This window comes from Canis aureus, chromosome 36 (genome assembly GCF_053574225.1).
Source record: "Canis aureus isolate CA01 chromosome 36, VMU_Caureus_v.1.0, whole genome shotgun sequence".
In the NCBI taxonomy this organism is placed as follows: Eukaryota; Metazoa; Chordata; class Mammalia; order Carnivora; family Canidae; genus Canis; species Canis aureus.
In genome coordinates, this window is record NC_135646.1 from 3,194,217 (window position 1) to 3,222,087 (window position 27,871).

Here is a 27,871-nt window from a genome sequence, read left to right on the forward strand (position 1 = left end):
CACAGCCCCTAGAGCAAGAGTCACATGCTCTGGGGCACTCGGGTGGCTCAGGGGTGGAGCATCTGCCTTCGGCTCAGGGCGTGACCCCGGGATCCTGGAACCGAGTCCCACATCGGGCTCCTCTCATGGAGCCTGCTTCTCCCTCTGCCTGTGTCTCTGCATCCTCTCTGTGTCTCTCATGAATAAATACATAAAATCTTAAAACATAAAAAGAGTCACATGCTCTACCTGCTGAGCCGCTAGGCCCCCCCAACGATCACACTTTTGATTTTTTTTTGCATGAGATACAATGATAGATACCTGACAATGAAATGCCATCTGGTGGCCTCTCTGGCACCCACTGCAGGGTCCTGGTGACAAACATGTGCAACAGACTGAGTTTGGAGGGGTTCAGAGAGTTGGTGGATTACATAATCATTTGAACCTAGTGGGTCTCTAAGATCTTTTCTAATTCTAAGTGTCTGTAATTCCAAGAATAAAGTCGTGAGCTATGAGCATGAGGAAGTAGGGCTTATTTCCACAGGGTGTTCAGAAATGGGTTCTGACGGCAATCTCAAGGATGGGAAAAATCCCAATAAATGCTCCTGCAGAATAAGGAGAAGGCATTCGAATCCTGCCTCCTTTCTGCCCCTCCAAACCCACACCTACCCACGCGAAATAGGAAGCTAGCTGCATCGCTGGTATTGTTGTTCAACCTGCCTCCTTGGACATTTGGCAATGTCTGGAGATACTTTTGGTTTTCTCAGCTGGGAGCACTATTACATTCAGTGGGTGAAAGCCAGGGAGGCTGCTAAACATCCTGTCGTGCACGGGACACTCCCCCACAACAAAGAATCATCTGGTTGAGATGGCCTTCATGCCAAGATTGAGAAACTCCACTCTAGTGATATGTTTGAAAAAAAAAACAGATTTCATGACTTTGTAGAAAGGCTGACCTTCCAAGTGTTCCATCACTGTCCTGCCCTTGCTTGGTTCCGCTGCCCCTTGCTGGGAACATACTGCTCCCAACACTGATCATAGAGGATAGCAGGCTATAAAGGGCCCTTTGGGACCTCAGGCGAAGAATCCCAGTTGCTTTGCCATCACACGAAATGGTGCTGCTTGTTAGACCGGCCCTGTTCTCTAGGATGGACAAGAAGATTGGGTATGTCAGTGGAATGCTACCGCACAATCCATAGTAGATACCCAATACCTGTTTATCACCACACTTATTTATAATAAAAACAATCGGCAGACTCTTTCTTGAGTAGTGATAAATTTAATAAAACCAAAATAATGAGTAGAGAAAAGAAAATAACCAAGTGCAGGAGGCAGACTGTCTTTTATTACTCAACTGGTAAGTTCCCATTCTTTCTCTCTCTGTCATCTTTTAATTAGACATATTATGTTATTTGAGTAGGATAATGGAGAACAGTGGGAATTCTCATCCCCACTGGGTATAATTGCTACCTGTCTTCTACATGGTAAGAGGAAAGCTTCAGGGAGATGGTGGGAGAAAGGGAAACATCTTAGAGCAATTGAGTTAGGTAATGTGCTCTAGGCATGGTGGCACCAGATTCTGTGGGGTCTGAGCTTAGACAGTTTTTGTGATTTCAAAAAAAAAATCCAACAAAATTGCCAGTATCAAATGAAGAAGAGAGCTTCAGAAAGGGCTTGCGCAAACTTCTTCATGTTTAAAATTTTATTTAAATTCAGTTAATTCCCATAGAATGTATTACTGGTTTCAGAGGTAGAAATCAGGATTGATCAATCTGATATAACACCTGGTGCTCATCCCATCACGTGCCCTCTTTCATGCCTGTCACCTCAGTTACCCCATCCTCCCCCCCACTCCCCTCCAGCGACCCTCAGTTTGTCTCTTATGATTACGGTTCTCTTACAATTTGTCTCCCTCTCTGATTTCATCTTGTTTTATTTTTCCCTCTCTTCCCCTATGATCCTGTTTTTTTTTTTTATTTTTATTTATTTATGATAGTCACACATACACAGAGAGACAGAGAGAGAGAGAGAGAGAGGCAGAGACCCAGGCAGAGGGAGAAGCAGGCTCCATGCACCGGGAGCCCGACGTGGGATTTGATTCCGGGTCTCCAGGATCGCGCCCTGGGCCAAAGGCAGGCGCTAAACTGCTGCGCCACCCAGGGATCCCTGATCCTCTGTTTTGTACAAACTTCTTTAGCTTCAGTGTGTATAATTCTGCCTCTGACCAGATGGAAATGAATGCACTTGTCAGGCAGTGGGGCTATCGCGCAATTATTCCTCAGGGTAGAGAGGAACAGAAAGAAGGGAGCGATGTCAGGAGGTCCTGTTGGGCCCGGTGTGAAACTCCTTGAAGAGCAGGGTCACCCTGGAGTGATCCCAACCAGAGTTGAGTGTGACCGGCAGCACCAGAGTGGCCTCAAGTGTGGTTTGTGATCAAATTAACAGGCAGAAAGCACACTCCTGGTGATTTTGAGAATGGTAATGGAATATTAGTCCAAATAAGAGGTGACCAGAACTGAGGATTTTCTGTAAGCTTGAAAGGGAAGGGAAGTGGCAGACGGGGCCTCTGTTGATACTTTTAAAGCACAAACATCTGACTTCTGTTGGTACCTTAGCGCAGAGGTTCGCAAACTAGAACCTGGGAGCCAAATCTCCGCCCTCTACCAGGTGATGTGCAACCCACTAAAAATGGTTCCTCTATTTCGAAAGGGTTGAAAATAACCCCAAGAATAATAATATTTTGCAACATTTGGAAATTATATAAAATTCCATCTTCAGTGTCCGTAGAGAAGTTTTCCAGCAACGAAGCCCCACTCATTCCTTGGTGTGTCACCTGAGAGCGCTTTCACAGGACAGTAGCAGAGCTGAGTAGCTCAGCGACGGAAGGTCCTGCACAGCGAACATATTAACCATCTCACTCCTTGTGGAGAAGGCTTGCCGAGCCCTGCTCTACTGAGAAAGAACATGAGTGTAGGAAGGAGGTTGGAAAGATGTTGAGCTGCTGGTGTCGTTTGTCAGAAACCACCCCTGGCTAAATGGTGGTGGATTCCCATTTGGGGTTCATCTCACATTCGAAACAATTTTAATATTTGGCAAGACACCTTCTCTTCTAGAGGTTTTGGCTACGTAAACACGACTTCAGGGAATCAAGCAGAATTTCAAGCATGTCTCCACCTTCTCGTAGCACAGATCTTTCCCCGGTGATACTCAGGTTTAAATGTATAACGTGGAACATGCTTGAATGTTCTGGTAAGGTGGCATTTGGCTCTCTTGAAAACATGCACTCTGAGCAGTGCTGTAGGCTTGCTGGATGCCGGCAGCGATTTTCCTCTTAAATAATCATATGCGCTGCTCTCCGACATTGTCATCTCACCGAGATGATTTCTCGTTTGCCTTTGATCTCAAGTAAATCATGTTGTATTTTTCTTACTTCCAAGAAAGCTAAAGGAAAAACACACGATGAAACTAGTTGGTTGGATGTGAGTCGGAGATCTTTTTAAAAACACATTTCAAAATGCTTTAAACAAATTGTAGGGTGATTACGTCGAGAGATTTTGTTGGGAGGTTGTTCGCACATCCCCAGTGGTTGGTATGTGATCATTAGTACCTCTAAGTGGAAGCTGTTTGGAGAGTCCTTTCTGTGTCTGAGTAATTATAGGCCCAAAGGAGCACACAATGGGCTTCAGAGAAGCCAGGCTGCGATTTTCTCATTAACAGCCCTGATCCAGCTATGGGCTCCCGGTTTAGTCCATAATGCCTAGGAAATGTACATTTAGAAAATACGATTACAGTTCTTTTTTTGTCTTAAAAAAGGGAATAGTCTCTTGATTCTAACGTTATGCATCATTTCACGTCTATTGAATATTGTTGCCACCTCTATAATTATTAAGCATACGCACTATGATATAATTAGAATAAAATAAACTGGGAGATGTACAATGGTACACAGCCTCTTGCGTGTAGCACTGGAGCCCATGAATTTGTATTCAGGGTGGGTGCCACAAGTCCCGACGAGGAGAAAAAAAATAGAAGAACCTATGAAATTATCCAGCTTTAAGGCTGACTGAGCAACATAGACCAAGAGTGTGTGCATAGAGCCTACTAGTAATTATTGTGTAGAGGAATAAATTGAGTTGCGTTTTTATTTTTTTATTTATTTATTTTTTAACATTTTTATTTTATTTATTATTTTTTGACAGGTTTCCTTTCTTTTTTCTTTATTTATGATAGTCATCACACAGAGAGAGAGAGAGAGAGAGAGTCAGAGACATAGGCAGAGGGAGAAGCAGGCTCCATGCACCGGGAGCCTGACGTGGGATTCGATCCCGGGTCTCCAGGATCGTGCCCTGGGCCAAAGGCAGGCGCTAAACCGCTGCGCCACCCAGGGATCCCTGAGTTGCGTTTTTAAAAAGATGTTTATACAGTTGACCCTGGAACAAGGCCAGGGTTAAGGGCACCTACCCTAAACTCACAAATCCACACTTTCGCTTCCCCAGCGCTTAACTACGAATTGCCTACTGTTGACCAGAAGAAGCCTTACCAATGACATAAAAAATTGATTACCACATATTCTGTGTGTTGTGTGTAATATGTACTGCATTCTTACGTAAGCTACGGACAGGTAAATGTTATTACGGGATTCCTAAGGAAGGGAAGATACACACACAGTACTATACTGCGTAGGAAAAGACCCACGTATAAGCGAACCTGCCCGGGTCAAACCAATGCTGTTCAATAGTCAACTGTTTTTCCATCTAAGAAAATGAAAGTTTTGTTTATACCCAAGACTGAGGACACTTTTTTTTCCCACCCTAACCCTTCGCTCTTATATAATGTACATATTCAAATGCACTGAGTGTGTGTGTGTGTGTGTGTGTGTGTGTGTGTGAAAGGAAATTCACTCACCAGCATTCACCCCAAACACTTGACAATCTATTTCTGATTTGCTTTTCATTTCTCAGTGCTGTGCTCGTTACTTCAAACACTAACACTGACTTTGCACCCCCTGAAGAAGCCATCAAGAGATTTGAAAAATAAGTGCCTGGCTGAGATGAGAAATGAACAGTGCAGGACTAGGGAAGCTCTTCGATGGGCTTCTGTCTTGACTAGTTATCACTCCAACTGGCTAAAATAATGACTACCTCCTCAGAGGAGCCAAGAAAGACTCTGGAGATAGTTTGCATTGAGCATTAATAAAACGATCCAGAGAAACTTTTTTAAACCTCCTATTAACCCCCTACTAATGTCCTTAAAGAGTTTTTTTTTCCTTTAAGCACCAGGAAAACCAAGAGCCCTGCTGCAGGACTAATCCTGCATTGAGAGATCTTCAATCTACAGGGACTCATTAAAATGCGTGTCCATGTCCTCCCCACCGTATGGAGCCTTCTCTGCACGTCAGCACCTGCGTGCTGTTGTCCTGTGGGGTATACAGTAAGAGGGCATTCCATATATTCCATATGTTGTCTGCAGGTAAAGACTTGTGAGGGATTTTTTTTTTTTTTTTTTAGGTTTTACATTTTGGTTTGTCACAATAAGCAAACCTAAGCTCTATCCGTCAGTATTAAAAATAGCTCTTTTAATATCTTCCCCAGTGTCCACCTTTCGCCCCCAACACACACACGCACACACGCACACACACGCAGGCATACTGTCCTCCTCTGTCTGTGACTGAAGAATGAAAAAGATTCCGTAGGCTGCCCCAGAACGACAGTCACGGGAAAGAAGGGTGGTACCAGACATCGTGTGGTCACCTGCCTAGTGAACACTGTGGCTTCATTGGAAAATGTCACTCATGATTTGTGAAGGTTGGTACCCAGAGCGCTATGGGAATGTGGCTGAACGGTCAGCAAAATGGCTACAGAGCTGAAGAAACAAATCCTACATTAAATTCCTTCTTTCTCTCTTCTGATAAATTGGAGAGCTTGTTCTAAAGGAACTCCTTGTGACTCTCCTAAATCATCTTTTAAAATCTATTTTATCTTATTTAATTTTGTTTTGTTTTGTTTTGTTATTTTATTTTATTTCTTTGATGACAAAGCACAAGGGCTACTTTCCAAACCACAATCTATCTAAAATGTCTTATGGGTAAAATGACAACGATCTGAAATACATATTCTATTTTGCAATCGCTTCTTGCAAGGAGAGGGAAAGGGAAGAAGGGAAGAGGGGGCCACTCCTTTTTTGCCTGGCACCTTCCAGTGAGAACCTCCATATATGAATTTCTCAGGTGGTTTGGTATCTATCAAACTATCAAAACTATCAAAAAGGCCTCTTGAAGGAAGGTTCTGGGGTTGCTGACTTTTAAAAAAATCCTTATCCCGGAACCTTTTGATGGTGACATGTGCATACAAGCAAGACAGATATGTAGCTTCAACTTCTCAGTGGGTATTAAATAGGGACCTGCCACCAACAGGTTCACTGTATATAAAGAGCTTGGGTAAGAGCCATCCATTATTAGCACAAATCCTGAGAGGGACAGGCTCACAGTGGCTCCCTGGAGAGTTGCTGTTGTCTAGATAACATACTGCAAGCTGTAAATCTGCCTCTTGAATCAACCCTAATTTTTTTTTTAACATAATAAGTGTGTATTTTGAGCAGAGAAAGTGTAAAGATGGGCAAGAGAGCACAGCTTCCTCCATGTTCCTTTATCAATGCCAGGGTGGCACATATAGACGGGCCAGAGATTTCGAATATGCAACTAGCTGACCACTTAATCAAGTGTCCCTTCCACTTTCCAAGATAATCAAAGACTTTTTTTTTTTTTTCATCTGAGAATTTCAGATGATCTTAAGAGTTGTTGGTATAGCTGTTATTTGCACTGAAACCCACTGAATCCCACAGGGCTCTAGGAGAGCATGATTTTGGGAATCTTTCTAGGAGGATGCTTTGGGAGCCCTGGGAATTCTTAAAGCTAACATCATCTCATTTCTCCCCCATTTTAAAATAGGGGTGTGATTATCATTACAATATACAATGGGGATTCTTGTTGCTTTGTTTGCCACTGAAAGCGGGGAATACAAATATGGGAGAAGGTCAGCCTAGGAAAATTAGTGTCTTGTAATCAGAGCACAGGTCATAGAACTTAAAAAGCATAAATTGTGTTCACTGCCCTCATTGCAGACGCCAGTGCCGAGTAGTCATCTGATTCAGGTGTGGCTCTGGGAGGCTGGTGATATATTTAAGGAATCTTTGTGTAATGTCAAAGGGAATTGTCTGGGGGAAGAATGGCAGATGAGAAGCCCTTTAAATCTCCCCGTTAACTCTTCAAGAGCACAGCCTTCCTCGTATGTGTGCTTTGGATGATGGCTTTTTCTCTTTCCAGCTCTTCTTCCCCTCCTATTTCAGGATGCACACAAAATACTTCCATAAACTAACTGCCTGTAGTGTGCCGGAGCCCTGCTCCAATGGCTCTCTTGGAGATCATGCTGCGGGACTATTTCTAGGCGATGTGTTGTTCTAATGAGGTCCTTCTGGTATTTACAGATTGACTCCTGGGTGGAGCCGGTAATACTGAATTTCACACTTCAGCAGGTTGTGTTAAAGAGGGGCCCCAGTGAGATGCTGTGAACCTCCTAGTTCAAAAAGAAAAGGAAGAAAAGAAAAGAAAAAGAAAATTCAAGTCCTCAAACAATTATAGATTTCCTAATTCATCCTTTGTTACTCTTTATGACTACAAAAGTTGTCTTGGGCTTTCAAACACAGATCCAGTTGGAGACATCTACTGACCTTAATAACATTTTAAAATTTAATAGCTCGGTTGTTTCAGCTTCGGGCTTATAATGCCTGTAGGAGTTTAAACTATCTGGCACGTACATTTAGTTTCTGGCTGATACCCCAATATTTAAAAAAAAATTTAATTCTATGGTTGCAGATTCCCAAGGTTAAAATTCCTTCTCATAAATTATGCTCTTTTCCCTAACCTCGATCATAGCTTTTATGACAATTGCCAAAAAGATAGAGTTTCAACTAGGAGAGCTTCAAGAATATCATTTCATGGCCACATTTTTGAGACCATAGCATGTGGTGACCATTTGTATATGAAGCATTTTCAAAATGTGCTGGTTGTAATTTAACCCAAAGGTCTCTATCACTTCTCTCCACTTGCCCGTCACTCTGTGCTTGTCTCCATAGCAAGCAGGAAACTGGGTGGGAAAGATTTGGTTCCACGTAGCACGAAGGCTTCCTTAGGTATAACTAACAACCAGCTCCTTAGCATTCGTTCTATGGCTCATAGATATTGTCCCTTGAATATTTGATTTCCCTGTGGCCGGAACCTTCCCAGACTTCCAGGTAGTGAAACCAGCTTGGAATACAAGGGACAGTCTCAGTGCTGGTCTTCTTCCCATTTCTCCTTCTCTCTCTCTCCTCCCTCTCTCACTTCCACCTGCAACACTCTACCATCCATGACCATCATTTCTCAGCCTTTTGCCATTGTTCTCTGAGCCAAGCAACATTTGGACTTGGGAAAACTCCAAGTAGCATAGTATACATAGATTTGCAACAAGCATTGTATTGAAATGGATCCTCTCTGCCTATCTGTCTTACCCTGTCAGTGACGATCTGTAGCCCGTAATTTCATGTTCCACTTTATTCTTTGCCTGATATTTTTCATTTCTGTTTTTTTATAAAGATTTTATTTATTTATTCATGAGAGACACACACACACAGAGGCAGAGATGCAGGCAGAGGGCAAGCAGGCTCCCTGCAGGGAACCCTGTGTGGGACTCAATCCCAGGTCTCCAGGATCATGCTCTGGGCCCGAAGGCAGGCGCCAAACTGCTGAGCCACCCAGGGATCCCCCGTTTCTGTTTTTTTCTACTCTGTACATGTGTTTTAAATGTAATAAGAGAATGAAAGTTGAGTTAACAGAATGGAGTTTCAGATTTAAAAATGACAATGGCTCGTAAAAATGCTTATCATTTAAGAAACTAATATCCTCGATTTCTGGTCTCCACAACCTTTCTTTGAGAAGCTCCTGTGGTCTTTTTTAAGTGATCATTAGGAAAAATAGGTATCCTGTTGCAATTGCATATGTGATGGGGGAATTGGATGCCTCAGGAGATGACTAATGGGACTCTAGACCTTTCTGTCTTTAGGTCACCTCCTTGAATCTGGACTATATCATAAGTGGTCCAAGGCCTGGCCATCTGGCAGCCAGTGAGTGCCTATGGTAATGAAATTGGTCTCAGTCCAGGTCTTAGTCGACAGGTGTTCACATCATAAGTGACACTAATTGACTTCCTATTCCTTCAATTTGGAAGACAGTGGCCTGTCACTGAGACAGCAATGGGGAAGGAGTTAGTCATGATATATTCAGACTCATTGAAAGCCAAAGAATTCAGTGCCTTGAGCTGGCACAATCATGGCATCTTGCAAAGATTGTACTTGCCTCTTCTGGGTTCTATTAGCCTTGGAAATTAAAAAAAAAAAAAAAAAAAAAAAGCAAGCAATCTATTTTCAAAAGATTTCCAGTAACTCAGAATGGCTAATGCTGCTCTTCTGTAGTTAACAGGAGTCTCATGTGTTGAGACTTTTCATCTTGTGTTATGATGATTAGATGCTCCCCTATGAAGATGATAGGTAAGGAAGAAAAAACAAAATCGGATTCTGGGCCTCTGTGATAACATCAGGCCGGCTATCTGTTATTATTTTTTAATTTTTTCTTTGTTTCAGGGTTGATTACCAGGTCACCCATTCATGACAAATGCTATGGATGATCTACTCTGATGGAGAATTTGATGTCTCTTTACAATCCTCTTGTGAAATGAAGACAGTTGTGAGGAAATATCTCTGAGACTTCTTTATTAACATAAATTAAGTCTCTGCACAGAATTCCAAAGCTTCATCAAGCACATACTCTTTTGTAGTTCTAGATCCAAAATAAGCTCCCATTTACTCAGTGTCACTCAGGGCTATGACTTGGTGGGTAATTTGGCCTGACTTGGAGGCCAAATAGTATTAGTATTATTAGTAGTACTAGTATTAGGAGGAGCAGTGCTAATTATAGCACTGCTATAATAATACTAGTAGTATTAGTAGTTTGTAGTAGTATAGTATATATACTAGTAGTATATAATACTAGTAGTATTAGTAGTTTGCTCTCTGAAGTGTCCTAGGTTTCTCTAATGGCTTTTTTTTTTTCTAACTCCACAGATAATTTGGATGTCCCTGTAGCAAGTGGCAAAGCCACAAATTAGTTATCACACTTAAAAAGTCAAGATGACAACAGTCACAGTGGATCTATTTATTGAAACAGCCTCTTTTAGCAGAATGATCAATGTCTTACCTCTTTCTGAAAGGCTTTTCGGGGGTAAGAAATCAGCAAGCATCTGATATAAAGTAAGAAACAAGGCTTTTTATTGGTCCGTTTCTGGAGCAGGCTTTTAAGCATTTCTGCCTGTAAATGTAGAAACATGAGTGTGGAAAGTAAAAGGCAAGAGCAAAGATTTACTAGGTGCATCTATCTTCCTGGCTCTTAGAGTCTTCGTGATTAATACATCTTTAATAGGGGACTGATCTAGATGCTTCGGATGTCAGAAAGCTAAATGTTACAGCATTGTCTTCTTGGTTCCAAACACAGCAGGACGATTAGCAGCTGTCTGAGTAACAAAAAGAACCTGAAGCCCACAGCACAGCTTTTATTTTCCAGATTTGGAATGCCTGGAGCTCTCCAGTGGAGTTGACAGCTAAAGGAATAGAAGCCTTGATTCACAGCAGCTAATCCTTTTCCACTCTCTATGCTGTATTTCTCCTCAGCAGAAGAGAACCTTTCCTTTACACCATCCTCCGAATTCCAGAATAATTTTGGCAGGCATCCTCGGGCATGGAGTGGCTCACTTTGCCCAAGGCTCCTTGTCTCATCTAATCAAGACACATATAAAATAATTTCAACCAAGAGTTTATCTTAGATACTTTTTGACCTGCTGAGATGTAATGAAGAGGTTCATCTTCCTAGAGAAAAAAAATATATATAATTTAAAAAAATTCTTGCTAACTTTGTCCATTTAAAGTGGTTGTCTTTCTCAGGCGAATTCTTATAAATTGCCTTCCAGTGGAAAGACTTGTTTTCCTATTCGCCTCAAACTGGCATCCTTACTTAACAGGAAATACACGCTGAATCCTGCCATGTTTCTGTTGGCAAATACTGGGCTACCCTTGCTGGAACCTGCCAACAAGCTTCTTAGTAAGCAAATAGAAAGTAAAACAAGCGGGTCTCAGATGAAACAGAAGACATACTTGAACTACATCAGAGACTCTGTGTCCTAAGTCATCCCCAGTTACTTCTGGGGGACATGGCGCCTTGGTTCCAAGTGGAGCTGTTGCTCACTTGTAGTTCTTACAATGAATGATAATGGCTATACTTGTGATAATGCTAATTTAAGATGGTCATTTTTAAAAAAGTAAAACAAGCATTTAAATAATACATTTTCTTTCCGCAGAGAGCAGGGGTTGCTGTGTGGCTCAAATATGAAACAGAACAATTAAATACTTACAAAAGTCCTAATTTGCAAAAACTTAGATCTTTCATGACACTTTTAGACCTTTACCCAGAGTTAAACTTGGGGTGGGTCTTTCTAATACTAATTTTCTTATTCCATCCTTACTATCTTAATAATAAATGTTAGCATTTCTCTTTGTTTTTTAGCCTCTCGATTATGAAAGAGTGGATAAGACACAAATGGATAGTCAATGAATTAGCCCGAAGCAAATACCTGTGGGACCATAAACTAGGGCAAAGAATGGAATATCACCAACCTTCTCCAGTTTCTCGAAGCTTGCCTTGCACCTCCTACCCCTTCCCTAACTTCAAATAGTATCGTTTTCTTTTGCAATTGAATTTTTCTGTTTTAGATAATTCTCTTCTTAGATCTTTAAGTAGTTCTCTTGTGAGGCGATTCATCTCCAAAACCTTTATGCTTTGTGTATGGACAGAGGACATGTCTAGGTTACCTCCGAATTTCTAGCAACCAAGAATGTACATGGACAGTCTTATACCTAAGTAACATAGAGCAGACCTAGCATTTGCTGTTACTAATGCTTCTGATGCTGCTGGAGAGCAAGCCATTCAACCTTCAAATCTCTCGTTTCCTACCAGTGCAAGGAAGGGAGAGACTAGAGGCCTCTTGTGGCTCAGTGGCTAAAAATGTGGGCTGTAGGCCCTGCCTTGTGAATTCACCACTTACATGCATGCTATAACTTGGGGGCAAGTTATTCGGACACTCTGTACCTTAGTTTCCCTATCTATAAAGTGAGAACAATAAGAATACCTGCCTCATAGGATTTTTGTGAGGATTATATGGATTAATTCATGCAAGACCTTTACAACAGTGCTTTGCACATGGCAGTTACTCAGTAAATGCTAATTTAGGGAGCATGTGTTTACAAGCAGGGGGTAGGGTATGTATGGTAGGAGGGTATGTTTTGTATACTTCGGAGTCAGGCAGACTTGGGTTTACAATCTCATTTTATAGCTCCGGTACAATTATTTACCTTCCATGTGCTGCCTAAGTTTGCAAATATGAATTCAAAGGTGATCATTATAAGCGCCCCAGAGAGTTGTGAGGTTGGATTGGTGGTAAGTGTGTGGAAGTGCCTTACCGAGGAGGCCAGACTTGCTCACATGCCCATTGTTCTCTGTTTTCCCCTGATTGACGTGGCCCAAGAACTTCAGCTGTGTCAGCTATGGATTATGCAATGGAGACCAACTCGTTTCTGAAAAGAAAAATCAACCAAGCTATTTTGAGAACCCCACTATCTTTTCCCATTGAACATTAAGACCAGCTCAGCGGCATCTTCGAGGCTGGTAGTTAGTGATTCTGCTGAATTCATTCACTGGAGGAAGACCTGTAGTTGATCGCGTCCTTGCAAAGTTGCACAATCCCCTCCTGGCATTGCAGACCTCAGGACAGCACGCACCAGTCTCTCTGACCAATGAGTGGATATCTGCTCGCAGTGTGTGCACTGGAGCTGGAGTGTCCGAGAGGGAACCCGAAGGCCATTCAGGCAGCTTTAGACCACAGCTCAATCTTCTGGAGCCACCATACTACCACACTTGAGTTAGTTGTCATGTGAAAATGTTACATGCAAAATGCCTCTTTTTTGCTGAATGGCTCCACTTGACCTGAATGAGCACCTGCTATAACCCCAAATGTCACTTAGTAGGTTAACACAATAGAAAATTATTTCTTTTTTTTAAGATTTTATTTTATTTATTCATGAAAGACGGAGAGAGAGAGAGAGAGAGGCAGAAACACAGGCAGAGGGAGAAGCAGGCTCCCTGCAGGGAGCCCCATGTAGAACTCGATTCCAGGACCCCGGGATCACAACCTGAGCCAAAGGTAGACGCTCAACTCCTGAGCCACCCAGGTGCCCCTAGAAAATTATTTCTTGCCCAGGTTATATCCAGCTGATGGTGAGGAGGGGAGGTTTGGCAGGCGGTGGGGTGGGGTGAGGGGCTTCCAGGATGGGCCCGGGTGCCAACATCCCGCCGGCGGATTGTAGGTTAGAGAGGATGGAAGGGCCAGAGGACACTGCTTATGTGCTTTGTCTAGAAAAGGAAGAATCACTTAAACCCACATCCCATTGCCTGGAATTCAGTCACACGAACCTTCCAACACGTGAAGGAAATGCCATCCTTGTCTGGGCAGCTCCACCCCAGAAACAGGCATTTAGGGGGGGGCGCTCGTATCTTTGGACCATTAGCCACAGAGGCTGATCTCAACACCTTCATCTTGCTCGGGTGAGCACTTCACCTGAAGAGCAAGGATAGCGTCACATCACATTATTTAAAATGTGGTGACTAGGTCCCTATAAAAGATTTCTCTAAAATTACCTGCCACCCATTTCTTTGGAAAAATAAGTAAAGTCAGAATCTGAGTTTAATGCTGTGTAAAGGCTTGCTCTTAGATCACTTAGTTAAAGCACCATTAGTGTCCCCAAATCCCATTTTGAAAGTTGTTGGAAGCATGGGTCTTTTGCATCCTGCACCCTGCTTCATTTGTTTAAAATTGACTCTGTGTACTAACCTTGGAAAGAAGTCACTTTCTGGGCAGGGGGTTGGGGGAGGCATCCCTCGTATATTTTAAGTGTATGCTTAATTAATATTAATATATCCATATTTAAATATAAATGAACTCCATTGTATTCAGTCCTCTAAAGGTCTTAATTGAGAATTTGGTTCTATGTCTTTTGTTGAATAGGAAAATAATTCTGTATCAGTTTCGGAGTAATCAACTTTTTCTGTACCTTTTTTAAAAAAAAAAAAAAACAAAAACGATTTTACGATTTTGTTTCATGCCCCTGGTCACATGTACGTAAGCGCTTATTCATAATACGGCAGCTAAAGCTGTGGGATGCAGAGTGGAGATCTTAGTGAGGTATCCAGGGAGGGCGGGTGGGGGTTGAGTCTTTTAATGATCTTTACCTAAAAAATGGCAGAGGGCTAAGCCAGCTCCTTGAATGTAGTGCAAATGAAATCATATGTCTGTGAAAACACTGCACACTGTTGAGAACTATAAAATACTGCGACGGTAATAGTAGAAAGAGAAATTAGTCACTGGTGTTTAGTGCCATAGGTGGTGCGGAGCTCAGAGGAGAAATCCTTCCCCCCCTTGGGTGGGATGTGGAAGAAAGCAATTAATATTAGCACCGGAGTTCTTAGCATTTCTGTGACGGCAAAACCCTTAATCACAAGGATATCATTAGTGCTCTGAAGCATTTAATTTTGATGCCTGACAGCGTTTTAAAATGCACAAACCTTTGATAAAGAGCAAATCAGAGCTGCGGTGTTGAAATGAGAAAGAAAGAGGAAGCCAAAACCATCGTAAGGCCCAAGTAATTAAATTTAAATATGCTGTTTGCAGGAAGCAGAGAGATGTATAAACTGTGGGTTTAGTTTTCCTCTGGGTGGAAGACCCCTTGAGTAAACACGGCCTCTTTAAATTCGGATCCCGGGCCCCCCCACCCCCCTACCCCCCCACCCCTGTGGTTAGGCCGCCCTCCTCCCTCCGAGCACTGGGCCTTGTTGTACCACTGACATCCTGGGCTTGGGGTTCTGGGCTTCCCGAAAGGGCTGTTTCCACTCTTCCCTGCCTGCAGGCTGGAGAGCTTTCATTGCATCTGCTTATTTCCTGCCTTCCTCCCTCCGCCCTCCTAATTCGAGCCAGTAGTGAACTGCCGTGGATCTGTTTGAGCTTTCTCTCCCCCCACCCACCCCGACCCAAGTCTCCCAAACTGTTTTTAATTCATTGCTTGTGATGCGGGACCCAAGCAACCAGCCTGATAGCCCGCAGTGATTCGCGGAGACCCCTTCCTGCCTTTCTGAACTCCGTAGCTTTCTTTTTTTCTTTCTTTCTTTTTTTTCTTTCTCCTCTCCATCCTCTTTGGGTGTCACAAGGACCAAACTGCTGCAGTAAAATGACTTGTAGGTGTTTAATGGCGAGTCATTGAGGAAGCGAATAAAAGAAAATTGTAGCACTTGCATCAGTGGGGAGCAAGAATTGCTGAGCTTTGAACCAAAGAAAGTTAAATTTACCATTTTCTTTAAAAGGAGCCTCCTCTGTTTGACATCAAAGCATCTCCGGTAATTCTTCGTTGTGAAATGTACCGCGGTTAGAGAGGCGTGATGCGGCCCCTAATCTGTGCTGTTTCTGTTTATCACAAACGCGCACACGGATAAAACCCACGTGTGCCTCTGCGTGCGTGAGGCCCAGGCTCCCACCGCACGGAACCGCAGGTACAGGGCAAACGGGGGCCCTGTTTGGAAAGCATTCTCGGTTTCTCAGGGATGTGGGGCATTTTGAATACAGAATTATTTGCAGAGGGGATGATCTGTCCGGGCTTTCTTGGAGAAAGCTCAGCTCATTCAACCTTCATGCCTTGGTGAGTTCTTCTTTTTTTCCCTTTCATCCTCTATGGGGTTTTTTTTTGTTCCATCTTTCAAAAATGATATTTTACTACCATTTTATTTGTTTCCAGTGTGAGTGCGGAAAGGTACCTCTTCCACATGCTTCGCCCTGCTGCCCCTGCCCTGAGCACAGAGGGCTCTGCGCTCTGTGACCCTGACACCTCCTCAGGGAGGTCCCCTTGGTGGGATTTCAGGGATACCCGCAGCCCCAGAGGGCCTCTCCTGGCAGCCCCCGACTGGTTTCCATTAGTGAGCGCGTCTCTGCTCTCGTAAAACTAGAGGGGCGCTTAAATGCCCTTTCTGGGTTTAGGATTGTGGCTTGGCCTGGCGGGCGCAAGGCCACTGTACCTTCGTGGTGACGAGAACAACATACCTACCCTCCGGATACGGAGGTGAAGTTTGAGAGGGCTGTCATCACCTCCGTCGGCGACAGAGCAGCCCCCCCAATGCCCTGGGTAACAGGTGCAGTCGGACCCGGTGTAATGTTACTCCGCCCTTGAATGACATTTTCCAACCTGTGTGCTTGGAAAAAAACCAAACAAACAAAACAAAACTTCGGAAGCATCTCCTGTCTCTTAGAAAACAAGAGACTTCTGCGTATAATTAGTTGTCATTTGCTTTCCTCCTCGTTGTCAGTCTCCGAGTTCACCTAAATAGCAAAACCAAGCCCACGGAAGGTCGCCTGAAACAGGTGCAGACGAAAAGCTGTCTTAGGGAGACGGACTTCTGGTGCTTCTCATGTAGAAAACATCTCTCTGTCTACAAAGATTTGTTTTTTTGGTTTTTTGTGTTTTTTTTTTTTTTTTAAGTCTATTTTGACTTAGTTCACTTTATTTGTTTGAAAATGTATCGAGCGCTCGCTACGTGCGGGGCACGATCTTGAATGGTTTGGATGTTGATCCGGACAAAGGAAAGCCCCAGCTGCGTGGAGCCTACGTCCTAACGGCCCGCGAGCCGGCAGCTGGAAGGAAGGGGTCTTACAAATGGGAGACGGAGGCAAGGACGCTCGAGGGGCTTGGCCAGCATGGCACCCGGGGACTTTCAACCCCAGAATGATCCCCCGGGTCCCTCTAGCTGTCACCGATCTACCCACCAAACTAGTAAAGTGAAGAATCCTTTTACCATTTGTCCGTCTTTACCATTTCCCACGCGCTGGATGAGCCCACGTGCTCACAGACGCAGAGGACCGGTGAGTTCTTCAAAGTCCCAGTCATCCTTGGAGCGGGTACCCCTGCTCGGCCACCAGGGTGCCTCTGGTTTGTCACCACAGAGCTTGCCTGTACTTCACCGACCTTACTCCACATCCTTCCACAGTGCTCTCTGCAGTGGACAACGCCCCCCTCCTCCCTATTTTTCTTCCTGTCTCGGTCACTATCTTTATTTAGCCAAATATGGTTTCACTGTATAAACACAAATACCTCTTCAGCTCTACTTTTGGATTTTAAGGTCCTCCAGCGGAGGACTAAAGGACATTTGTTGAATGATTGAAAGGGTACGTCAGCGTGATTTATAAGCAAAAAGAAAAGGAAATCAAGAACGTGGTTGGGGTGAAAACTACGAAAATACCCTTGAGAATAGTAGGCTGTGGTCTCAGATAAGAGCATCCCAGGACAGGAAGATGGACATCTGTCAGTCAGTGGAAATACTGCTTCTAACATTTGAAAATTAAGGACGTAGGGACCCCTGGGTGGCTCAGCGGTTGAGCGTCTGCCTTTGGCTCAGGTCGTGACCCCGGGGTCCTGGGGCCGCATCGGGCTCCTCATAGGCAGCCTGCTTCTCCCTCTGTCCGTGTCTCTGCCTCTCTGTGTCTCTCAAGAATAAAAAAAAAAAAAAAAAAAATCTTAAAAAAGAAAAGAAAAGAAAATTAAGTACTTAATTCAGTTAAGTCACAAACCTTTCTTTAAAACTACCCTGGAGCCTTTGTGAGTTTGACAGCCATCAGTCATCCTTCTCAGCCACATTTCTGTGGACCGGCACGACCAGCTCTCCTTGTGTTACGCCAAAATTCTAGCCACCACAGAGTGCCTGCTGATGTCCAGGGGCCCAGAACTTTCTTTAAAGCAAACACCTCTTGTATGAAGGAGGTCTGTGGGTAGGTAGGAATGCTTCCCATCTAAGATGTGACTCTTTCTTTTAGCAAGGCTACTTAACACCCGCCTTCGGCTTCCTCCCGCCTTCGCCTCCGACTCTTCAGCAGGGGTATTAGCGCACGTGTAAAAACACAGTATAATCAGGGAGTACCCACCTCACACTTCTCTCCATCACCATGAGAGGTTCTGGACAAGAAGAAGGTGGGCAGGCTTCTCTCGAGTTCTAGAAAACGGGTGTCTTTTCTGCCAAGACTGTTATAAAAACTTCCTCATCTATTTTTGTTGTTGTTAATTCAGAAAAGGCCGAGGGATAAGATGGGTCTTAATTTGATACCAAGGACTGTGTCTGATTATCTGTGTCTGTGCATCCCCAGTTCTGCTTTATTCCATTGGTTCTCATTGCGTCTTTTTTCCTGCTTGGTCTTTTTATGTTGACTAAAATTTCCACTATGGCGAGAAGCTCTCTTTGGAATTAAGGCCTAGATTTGTCATAGCTCCTTCTGAACCATGTTTCAGGGACGGGAGTGTTCAATCTGTTAGTCGATTAGTCTGTCATCTTGTAATTTTGTTAGCAAAGGGCAGAGCCCTGGGGTCCTGGGATTCAAGATCCAAAACATTTCTAAATTGAGGAACGCTTGGTAGTATTTATCAAACTGTGGGAATGCAACCATGGTAGCATCAGAGATGATTTTAGTGAAGACCCGTCTAGAACATCATATAATACTGAATTGCCCTGTAGTGCAAATTGGCTAATCTGTACTTGGATAAAGCTGGCAGGAGTGTCCAGCAAGCATTGGCAGCATTGTTTATTTACATGTTCATCTTTATGGTTACCTGCTATTCCCAGGGTTTTATTTATGTCAGTATTAGGAAGTTTCTTCTTCAATATAACCCACGTCAACAAATATAGTGTGTTGGTTCAAGAACAGTATTACCGAAATCGTAGCACAAGTTGCAGAGGGTTGTGGCAGCGATTACATGAATGGCATGAGAAGGCAAGCTTGGGAAGCAGCGGGGCAGGAGAGTGATCGAGAAATGCCATTGCCGAATGCCTCCTCTGGGGAAGCGAGCTGCAGCCGGGCACACGTGGCAGGGAGACGGCTTCCAGATGTGGAGCTGGAGGCTGGATTGGAAGTAGGGTAGGAAGGGTGAGGGGAGGAGCCCTGTGCGGCCTGTAACGTGAAGCATATCCAGATTGCCTCTTCCTTCCAGAGTGGCAGTGCTGGCAAGCCTCACGTTTTCCAGCCTGGTGTTCTTTGTCCCAGTGAACGTGGGACACCGTGTTCGGACACGGTGCAGTGGCATGCTTCACTGAGTACGTTTCTCCATCTCGCTTGGTCGCGGATTGCTTTTGTCACTGTGGCCTGGAAATGCTTTTCTGACGACCTCCGTCCAGAAAGAATTCAGACAGGACAGCCCCCCAACATAATACCTCTTGGGATTTAGAACCATTCTGCTTTACGCTTTCGTCTCCTGTTCTTCCATTTTCATGGTGGCCAAGTCAAAGAACGCGCTATTGGCTTAGTTACACATTTGTGCGATGGATTTTCCAAGTAGGGCTTCATTGGAAACATTCTGTTAGTTAACATGATGGTTTTGTGAACTCCCTGCCCACCGTATTTTGAACACACTTGGGTTGAGTTCAGATTCCCCTTGAATGGGCACAGGAACGCTGCTGCTCCTACTTCTAAAGTGGAAGTCGGATTCGTGGCCCACATGCAACAGTTTGGTGTTGACCCGACCAGAGAGAAACCAGCTTAATCCATGCACCCCAAGACCCAAGGACTGCAGGCAATTCATTCCCGAGGAGTCCGTTGATTATCGGGATCTGACCCAGCCATTTCCGAGAGAAAGTCTGTCTTACAACTTTATGATCCCACCCTCCCACCGCACCGCTTCCTCTTGAAAGTCCTCACTTCTCTATTTCACTTCCCAATCCCGAACATCAGAGTTTAAAGAGCCCCTTTTTATGGAGTGTATGCTAGCGTGCTCCGTTAGGCGATGTATTTATTACCTGGAGCGAAATAGCTTTTCACAGCCAGGCAGCTTTCTTAGCCTTCCTGCTCTCTCTGTGTTTAGGAGTCACTCCTTGCATTTTGCTGGATGAGGCTTCCATCCCAACCAGTAAGGAAAAAGAGAGAGAGAGAGAAAGAGAGTGTGTGTGTGTGTGTGTGTGTGTGTGTGTGTGTTGGGGGAGGGAAGCCTTAATGCAGCTAATGAGCACATTTCCGTTTTTCATTTTCTTCAGATGTTCAGTGGCTTCCATATGTCTGCTGCATGCAGCTCTGTTCATCCAGTTTGGTCTTACTAACCTTGGGGTTGCCTTTGATGGAGGACATGTGTGTCCACTGTTATCTTTCACTTGTATTTATGCTTGAGAGTCAATCTGGAATAGCTTTGGGGAGAGAGAGAAGGGGAGAGAAATAGGGCAGGGTGTGTGTGTGTGTGCACGCGTGTGTGTGTGTGTGCGTGTGCGTGCATGCCATCTTGAAGTAGCCCTATCGGAGATGCCAGCCAGGCTGTCAAGTAACCACCTCCCTGCTGGATTAACTTCAGCTGGAAGATTCCCTTGTGTGACTATGGTTCGTCTGGTTGCTTTCCTTGCCATCAATACACTTGTCAGGTATGGTCAAGTATGTTTGAAGTTAGCCCCGATCCGTACTCAGTGACAATTTATTTTACTTTTCTCTTTTCCCCTCTGAGTTGGAGTTTGGCAGCTGTGTGTGTGTGTTGGGAAAGAGCAGGAGGATGACCTGACACTATGCGGTTGTTCCTCAGTGGCCATTTTGTGGTGTTTGTTTTCACGTATTTCTACAATTTGGTGACAAACAAGAATAATATACATTCAATTGAGGAAGACCCCCTAATCTCTGGTTCTACAGACCAGCTTTGTTAATGAGATTACAGACTTCATGAATGCTCCTCTTCTCCCTGGAGATGGCACATTTGTGTCATTGTCAGTCCCAGTAGAGCTTGACAACAGCCAGCTGGAAATGTGACCGCCACAATGAAGAAGAGGGCAGCCTGGTTTTATAAATCTCAGGAACCCCTGAGAACACACCCAGTAGAGGACGGCTTTTGTGTCTTTCTTAGTGGAAAGAAGAAAGTTTGCTACTCAACAGGCAAAATCAACATTGCAGCTTTTGTAAAAATAGCTGCAAAATGTCACATATGTCCAGAGAGAGAGCATCATTGCTTTATTTGTGTTCTTCGTTATTTGCATTGTTGAGTCAAACTGGAACCTTCACTATATAATTAGGCAGCCTTTTATTTCTATTGGAAAGAAGAGAAGTTGTTTGCATTTCCTACAGTACAAGAGTTGAAAATTCTCCTGCTTGTATAAAATTAAAGACCAGTAAGTTGACCACTTATAAACTTTGGAGATGGGATGAGATGCAGTTTGAGCTTAAAATGAAATCTTCCAGTGGCTTTCACGGCTTGCAAAAATTGAAGAACAAAGTAGCATTCTCTATACCTTCTGTGAGTCATAGTGCAGGTGCTGCGGAGGTGATCCATGGGCCTATTGACCTACCAGGCTTTTACTTCAAAGATTATCTTTCTAAGACAAACCATATGCCAAAAATATTGGAGAGAACCGTAAAAATGGTGTGCTTTTGTACCGGAGAAGAGTGGGATGGGGGTCTGGAAGAGACAAGAATCCTTTACACTTTTCTTAAGTAAAATAAAATTATCGATGGCTACCACCAATGTTTTCTCCCCCTTTTGTTTTCTTGTTTGTCTGTTTCTCCCAATAGCACCATCATCCATTGCCTTGGTCCAGGCGAAAGAAGTTACAAGATACAGTGTTGCTCTGGCTTGGCTGGAACCAGATCGGCCCAATGGGGTGATCTTGGAGTATGAAGTCAAGTATTATGAGAAGGTATTACCTGAATGAGCAAGCTTCCTTCCTCCTTTCTTTTCCTTCCCTCCCTCCCCCTTCCCTCCTTTCCTTTATCTCTTCAGTTTTTAGCCAGTTATAAATCCAGAATACCAGCGAATCCTAAACCAAATGCATTTTGTTCCCCCATCAGATCCAATTATGAATTTTATGTATTAGGTTGGTTATCTTGAAAAATAGGAAAAATACATTGTGTTCTAATATAACCACTTTTTCTTTCTAGTAATGGAAATCAAGATAGCTAAGAAGTTCTTATATATAAGCCTTCTATCAGTGAGAGTGACTCATAAAAGTCGAAATAATGATCTGTTTAAGTAGATCACTGCTATTCAGAATCAAGGTGTGGGTTTTGATGACTTTTAATAGAAAATCGGGGAAGGAAAATTACATTTTTCAACCTCTTAAAGTTATAGAAAGACATTATTTTTACAAATAACGTGTCTCTCTTAAAGGACAGAATTCTGAAGAGAGCTATTTGCATTCAAGATTGTCTAGAAAACGAACAATTGACTTCTCTTTCTTTTTAAAGATAATCACTTATTGGCTTCCTTATTAAAAGCAGAAAAGGGACAGGATTTATTTTTCACTGAAACCCGATTACAACATTTTTGACATTTTCTAGACGGCAAATAGAAAAAAACGAGAGACCTGCTTATGGTTATTTCTTTTAAATTCCTGGCCGTGGAGTGAGAAGAGCCACCAACCATCACCTGATTTTCTTTTTCAAAAAAGATCATCAGTAAAGATTCTGTATATTGTGGGTGTCAACCGTGATCCCACCTGAAATCCACACATCCTTCCATATCCGAGACGTAACCGTGGCACTTCCAACACTGAGGAGAATAGGAGGTTTAGAGAGTCTATCGATCAGTTTGCTTTCAACTTCTGAGTACGCTGGCTTGGTCCCTTTAATTTTGTATCTAGAGTAAGTGGGAGATTTATTTTGCCACCTTCCCCAATTTTGTCGTCCTGTGATGTAGGATCAGAATGAGCGAAGCTACCGGATTGTCCGGACGGCCGCCAGGAACACAGATATCAAAGGCCTGAATCCTCTGACTTCCTACGTGTTCCATGTCCGAGCCAGGACAGCAGCTGGCTACGGCGACTTCAGCGAGCCCCTGGAGGTCACAACCAACACAGGTACCAACATTACAGTGAAATGTGAGGAGCTGTCCCTAATTTTTGGTTAGGTGAACATTCTGATGCAATGAACACGGTTTGAAATGACGATGTCTGTAACCTAGAAGAGCTCCTGCTCTTTAGAGGAGAGCATTTTTCATAGTATCGAACCCTTAAGAAGGGTTCACATGATTAGGAAATGTTTTCTTTTTCTTGAGTCTTCTATGAATCATGGAAAAATTGGGATTGTTGAATGGACTTTGAGAGTCGCATTAGCTATCTTACCTAAGATAGGAACTTTTCCTGGGAAGAGTAAAGAAAAGACCAAATGTATTTTCTTTTATGTATTTCTAGGAATCTGTTTAAATCAAGTCAGATTTAGTTTTTTTTTTCCTTTTTTTTTTTTAGTTTTTTTAGTTTTAGTTGTTTTGTTTTGTTTTGTTTTCTTAAAGACCCTTTGGACAAACACATCAACTCTCAACATTGTGAGTTGGACTGATTGGTTGACTTGAAAATGTTAGCAAAGGACCTGCCCACTGAATAAGCAGTTTACATAAGATAGCTCCATCTAGATGATTAACAAACCCACACTGAACTTACTTGATAAGGAGATAGTGGAGAAGCATCTTCAACATCAGTTCTAGAGAGTAACGTTCTTCATGAATTGTGCGATAAAGTAGGAATAAAAAAAGCAGAAGAGAAAGAAAGCACTCTAGAATTTGTTGGGGTTTGACATTTTGGGGGCTATTCCTGGAAGGCTTCAAGGAGGAAATGACTTTTGATCTGGGCAATAATACACAGGTTTTTTTTTTTTTTTAATACACAGGTTTTTGATAGTTTGGGGGGTGGGGGATGGGGAGATATTTAGAACTACTTGTCCTTTTTGAAATTGCCAAGTGTCTTTCTCACTAAGGAATGCATCAGATCACTGAATATGAGTTGGGCTGAAACTAGAAACAAAACAAAACAAAGAAGAAGCAACAAAGAGTAATGTTTACCCAGAGGGTTTAATAAGAATCTTCTGGTTGACATTCTTCGTACAAATATAAAAAAAATCTTCATCTCTTTGAGGTTGTCGTAGACCTGCTGTTCCATAAATGCATTCAAAGGGCAAAAGAGGCCATGTGCCTTCCCAGTGGCTTCAGAACACTGACACTGATGACCCAGTCAGAGATTTGAGCTCTCACGATCTTGCCAAAGGTGATCCTTGTGTAACTCTCTTTGCCAGTGCCTTCCCGGATCATCGGAGATGGGGCCAACTCCACGGTCCTTCTGGTCTCAGTCTCAGGCAGTGTGGTGCTGGTGGTCATTCTCATCGCGGCCTTTGTCATCAGCAGGAGGTAAGCACTTAAGCCACTTGCTGCCCACCCCCTAACCCTCCATCCCAGTTTTTAAGAGGGAGCTTTTTGTCTCTTCCCCACAAAGCTGAGGCTTTTGATTAGCATCATAAATGGGGCATGTTGCATGGCCAGGTCCTTCCTCTCTGCTTTGATCCCTGGACACCCCTACTGGAGCTGCTGGCTGTGGTCCCCCCCACAGCCCCCCACCCCCACCCCCGACAGCCCTCACAGCCGACAGTCCTGGAAAGACCCAGCTAATTCCTGAAAACCCAGCCAATGAGCAAGCCAATGAGAGATTCCTAGATACTCCAAGCTGTAAGGTGTTACATTTATACCCCTCTTAAGCCTGGACTTACTGCCAAAGGTGAAAAAGAAGCCATATAAAACTTAGGTCCAAAATTTAAGCTCTGCCATTTGTCAGCTATATTACTTAAACTCTTTAAGTCTTCTTTTTCTTCCCTCCTTATGAAGTAGGGATAGAGGATTTTAGAAGATCTACCTCTAAGAGTTACTGACAGGGAAATTTTGGTCAGTACAGTAGCTAATCTAACACACAATAGGTGCTTCAACTTGAGTTCGGTTAATAATAATTGTAACCAAAGCAAATAATCCAGGGGCTGCCCCTCGGCCTTCTTTTAGGAAAGGCCTTCAGCGTTTCTAGAGAGTTTCCATTAAGCATGCTGTGGGCATGGCATTGTTCTTGGAAATGAATCTAAAACAGCAGATTACTTAATTCTGTGAGAGTCTACACTCTAACTTAATGCTTGAATACCAACCTAGAAAAGAGAGAGAGAAATAGAAACGGCTTGGCAACCTACTTTTTTTGGAACAAGTTTTTCTTATCGTTGTCGCTCCCGTGTGCTTATTAACACTACCCAGGGCTCCCGGGGAATGGGGTGGAGGAGGGACAGCGACTCATCTCCAAGATGTGCCCACATCTAAGCTTCTCCAACCTTCACTCACCTGGGCCATCAGCTATTTCACAAGGTTTCAAGAAGGCCAGAACCCAGGGGTCATCAAAATGATCCTCTTCAATATGAACCTTTTCACATAACAGAAGAGTAAAATGATACTCAGGCAGACACAGTGCTTACCTAGGCTCATTAGTTTGCCCTCGTGGTAGAGCTCCACCTGGATACCCAGGAGCCATGCTCCTACTGGATACCCTGGCTAGGGTCTGTTGTGCCCTCTCTCTTTGCCCCTCCTGTAGGTGATCTCACTGATGTCACAACGAGGCCTCTGGCTATTGCCACTGGCCTGAGCAAACAAACCATCATCCTTTTTCCTCACTCTGTGGTACGTTCTCATTTAGGGTGATGACTGTATATCCTAAGTTGCCTGGATGGTCTCAGCTGCCTCATGTATCTATTAATATCATGCCTCTACTCCCACACTCCAAAATGTCCTGGTATTACAGAAATCAATCAATCTAGTGCAGTGTGGAACAAGAACTTGGTGCGTGCAGGCACCACCTACATTTGTCATTGTGTTTGTTCTTTTTGGTGCAAAGTCTGTAGCTGTGTGTTTGATCAGAGCAGTGAGTTCCCTCCTGAAGAAGTAAAATCCACCACAAATACTTATTATCCCTTTGCTGGACTGCACGTGTAGACCTTACACAGACATGCCCACTGCACCCTATATATTAATGTAGCTCAGCCTTTGGAAACTCCAATTTGGCCCAAACACAAATGGAATTTCAAGTATTCTTTCCTTTTCTGGCATTTGATTTTGGAAATCAGTCAAGACGCGCCTCTCTCTTGTTCATTGTCTTTTAGTTTTGTGTATATATGTGCTGGACACACAAACATGGAAACTGGATGCAATAATATATCCATCCGATAGCAGAGGGGAGGAGTGGGTTGGGGGAATTTGTGGAAATTAGAAGGGCTTTTGTTTTCATTATTACATATTTCTGTGTCTTAAAATTCTACAGTGTGTATCAATAAAATTTTATTAGAAAAGAAAATTCTTAATTGCCTCCACATCAGAATAATCCTTGCTTAGAATCCAGCACCACGTGACGTTCAGAACCATTTGAGAGAGCACGCCTTTGGAGAAAGTGGATCTTATCTGTATCTCCACCTTCTCTTTGATGTTGATGGGAAGCTTTGTCTACTGGTCCAACTTCTCTTAAGGGTTGCCTTCCCCCCACCCCCAAGGTACCTTAAATATACCGGTGAAACCAGAATAATTAGGAACAAGTCACCTCATGATAAGTTTCTTTCAGGTGTTCTGCTTTGACAAAAAGAAAGGAAAAATGCAAGAAAATATAATGCAGGCAGATGAGCTTATTAAAAGCTTGAAGCTATAGAAAATAGAATTGCACACTTGATGACTTAATTTTCTTTCTGCTTTTATTGATCACTTTATTCTTTAAGGGAGGATTGATAGAGGAGGATTCATTGGATTTCCAATTATGAGTCCCTACCTTAGAGAATTGAGCCTGTCGAGTTACCCAGCGATGATTCTTGTCCCTTCTCCCCCATTAAAAAAAAAATGTCACTTCCCAAGGCTGATAAACACTGCTTGGTGATTGGTCCTCAATGGATCACTTTTTAGAAAATGAAATGTCAACCCCTTGCCCTGCTATTGATTCTTCTTTAGTGTGGGCCATAAAGCTGTCACGGGAAAGGCTGCCTGGAGCCAGGTAGCTGACAGGGTTTGCTGCGGCCGATGCGCACTCAGCTGATTCTTCTCTGCACGCAGGCTGTGTGCTCTGTCACATTGGACTACAGATGTTTAAATGAGACAAGAACAGGTGAAGAGCGAGGAGACGGAGTGCGGACAAAAGTCTGATCCATGCTTTTAGTGCGAGTACAAATGAAAGGTGGTAAATGGCGCCCCCAAATAATCTTGCCAGCCTTCTGGAAAGGCAACAAATGGAACACCCTGGCCCAGAAAATGATAGGGCTGCTTGTCACTCTTTGGAGCCACAGAAGGTTGATGGCAGAGTCCATGCTAGACAAAGGGATCCCTTATAAGGTGATTCTCCTCCAACTGAGTCCCACCAGGTGATGGCATGTGAGATTTTTTTTCAGGAGTAGAGGCCAAGGACCCACACTGTGAGAAAAGTTTCAACCCTCCTGATTACCTCAAAGAAAAATCTGTCTGGTGCTAATTTGTCGTTTAAGAAAGAGGAAATGGCCTCAGGCTCACAGCTGGTATCTTGCTATTTTTTTTTTTTTGATAACAATTGTTGCATTTATTTCATTATATCTTTATACTGAAAAGCCTGAGCTGTAGGCAAGGCAAGGTAATATCCATTTTTTTCAATGAGAAGATCTACTTTTTCCTTTCGGCCCACTTGGATGAGTAAATATTTAGGGATCTCGATGAAAGAATCCAACCCCCCCCCCCACATTTATAAATTTTATTTATATATTTAAAATGAAAATCAAAGTAAGTTGACTTAAGACCTATTGTATGTTTTTACCACCCACGTTGTTGTAAGCAAATCCACTTGCTTTTTTTTTTTTTTTTTTCAACAAGTGTCTAAAACCAGTGTGCTCTTCATCCCTTGAATTAGAATTCAAGTATTTCA

At 43.3% G+C, this 27,871-nt stretch overlaps 1 protein-coding gene and 1 long non-coding RNA gene across 6 annotated transcripts in view; one reads left to right on the forward strand and one right to left on the reverse strand.

Annotated features, from left to right (window-relative positions):
• Positions 1-27,871, forward strand: part of EPHA4 (EPH receptor A4) — a 142,796-nt gene that overhangs the window by 86,018 nt on the left and 28,907 nt on the right. For all 5 annotated transcript variants that reach the window (XM_077885324.1, XM_077885322.1, XM_077885323.1 and 2 more), the window contains exons 6-8: positions 21,729-21,853; positions 22,852-23,011; positions 24,219-24,330. In XM_077885324.1, coding sequence (XP_077741450.1) covers positions 21,729-21,853; positions 22,852-23,011; positions 24,219-24,330 — 397 coding nt within the window. The remainder of the gene's footprint in view (positions 1-21,728; positions 21,854-22,851; positions 23,012-24,218; positions 24,331-27,871) is intronic.
• LOC144306051 (uncharacterized) lies at positions 10,265-25,536 on the reverse strand. Its single transcript, XR_013373082.1, has 3 exons — positions 25,425-25,536; positions 12,577-12,690; positions 10,265-10,375 (listed from the first exon to the last, which is right to left on the reverse strand). It is a non-coding gene; the product is annotated as an uncharacterized LOC144306051 (long non-coding RNA).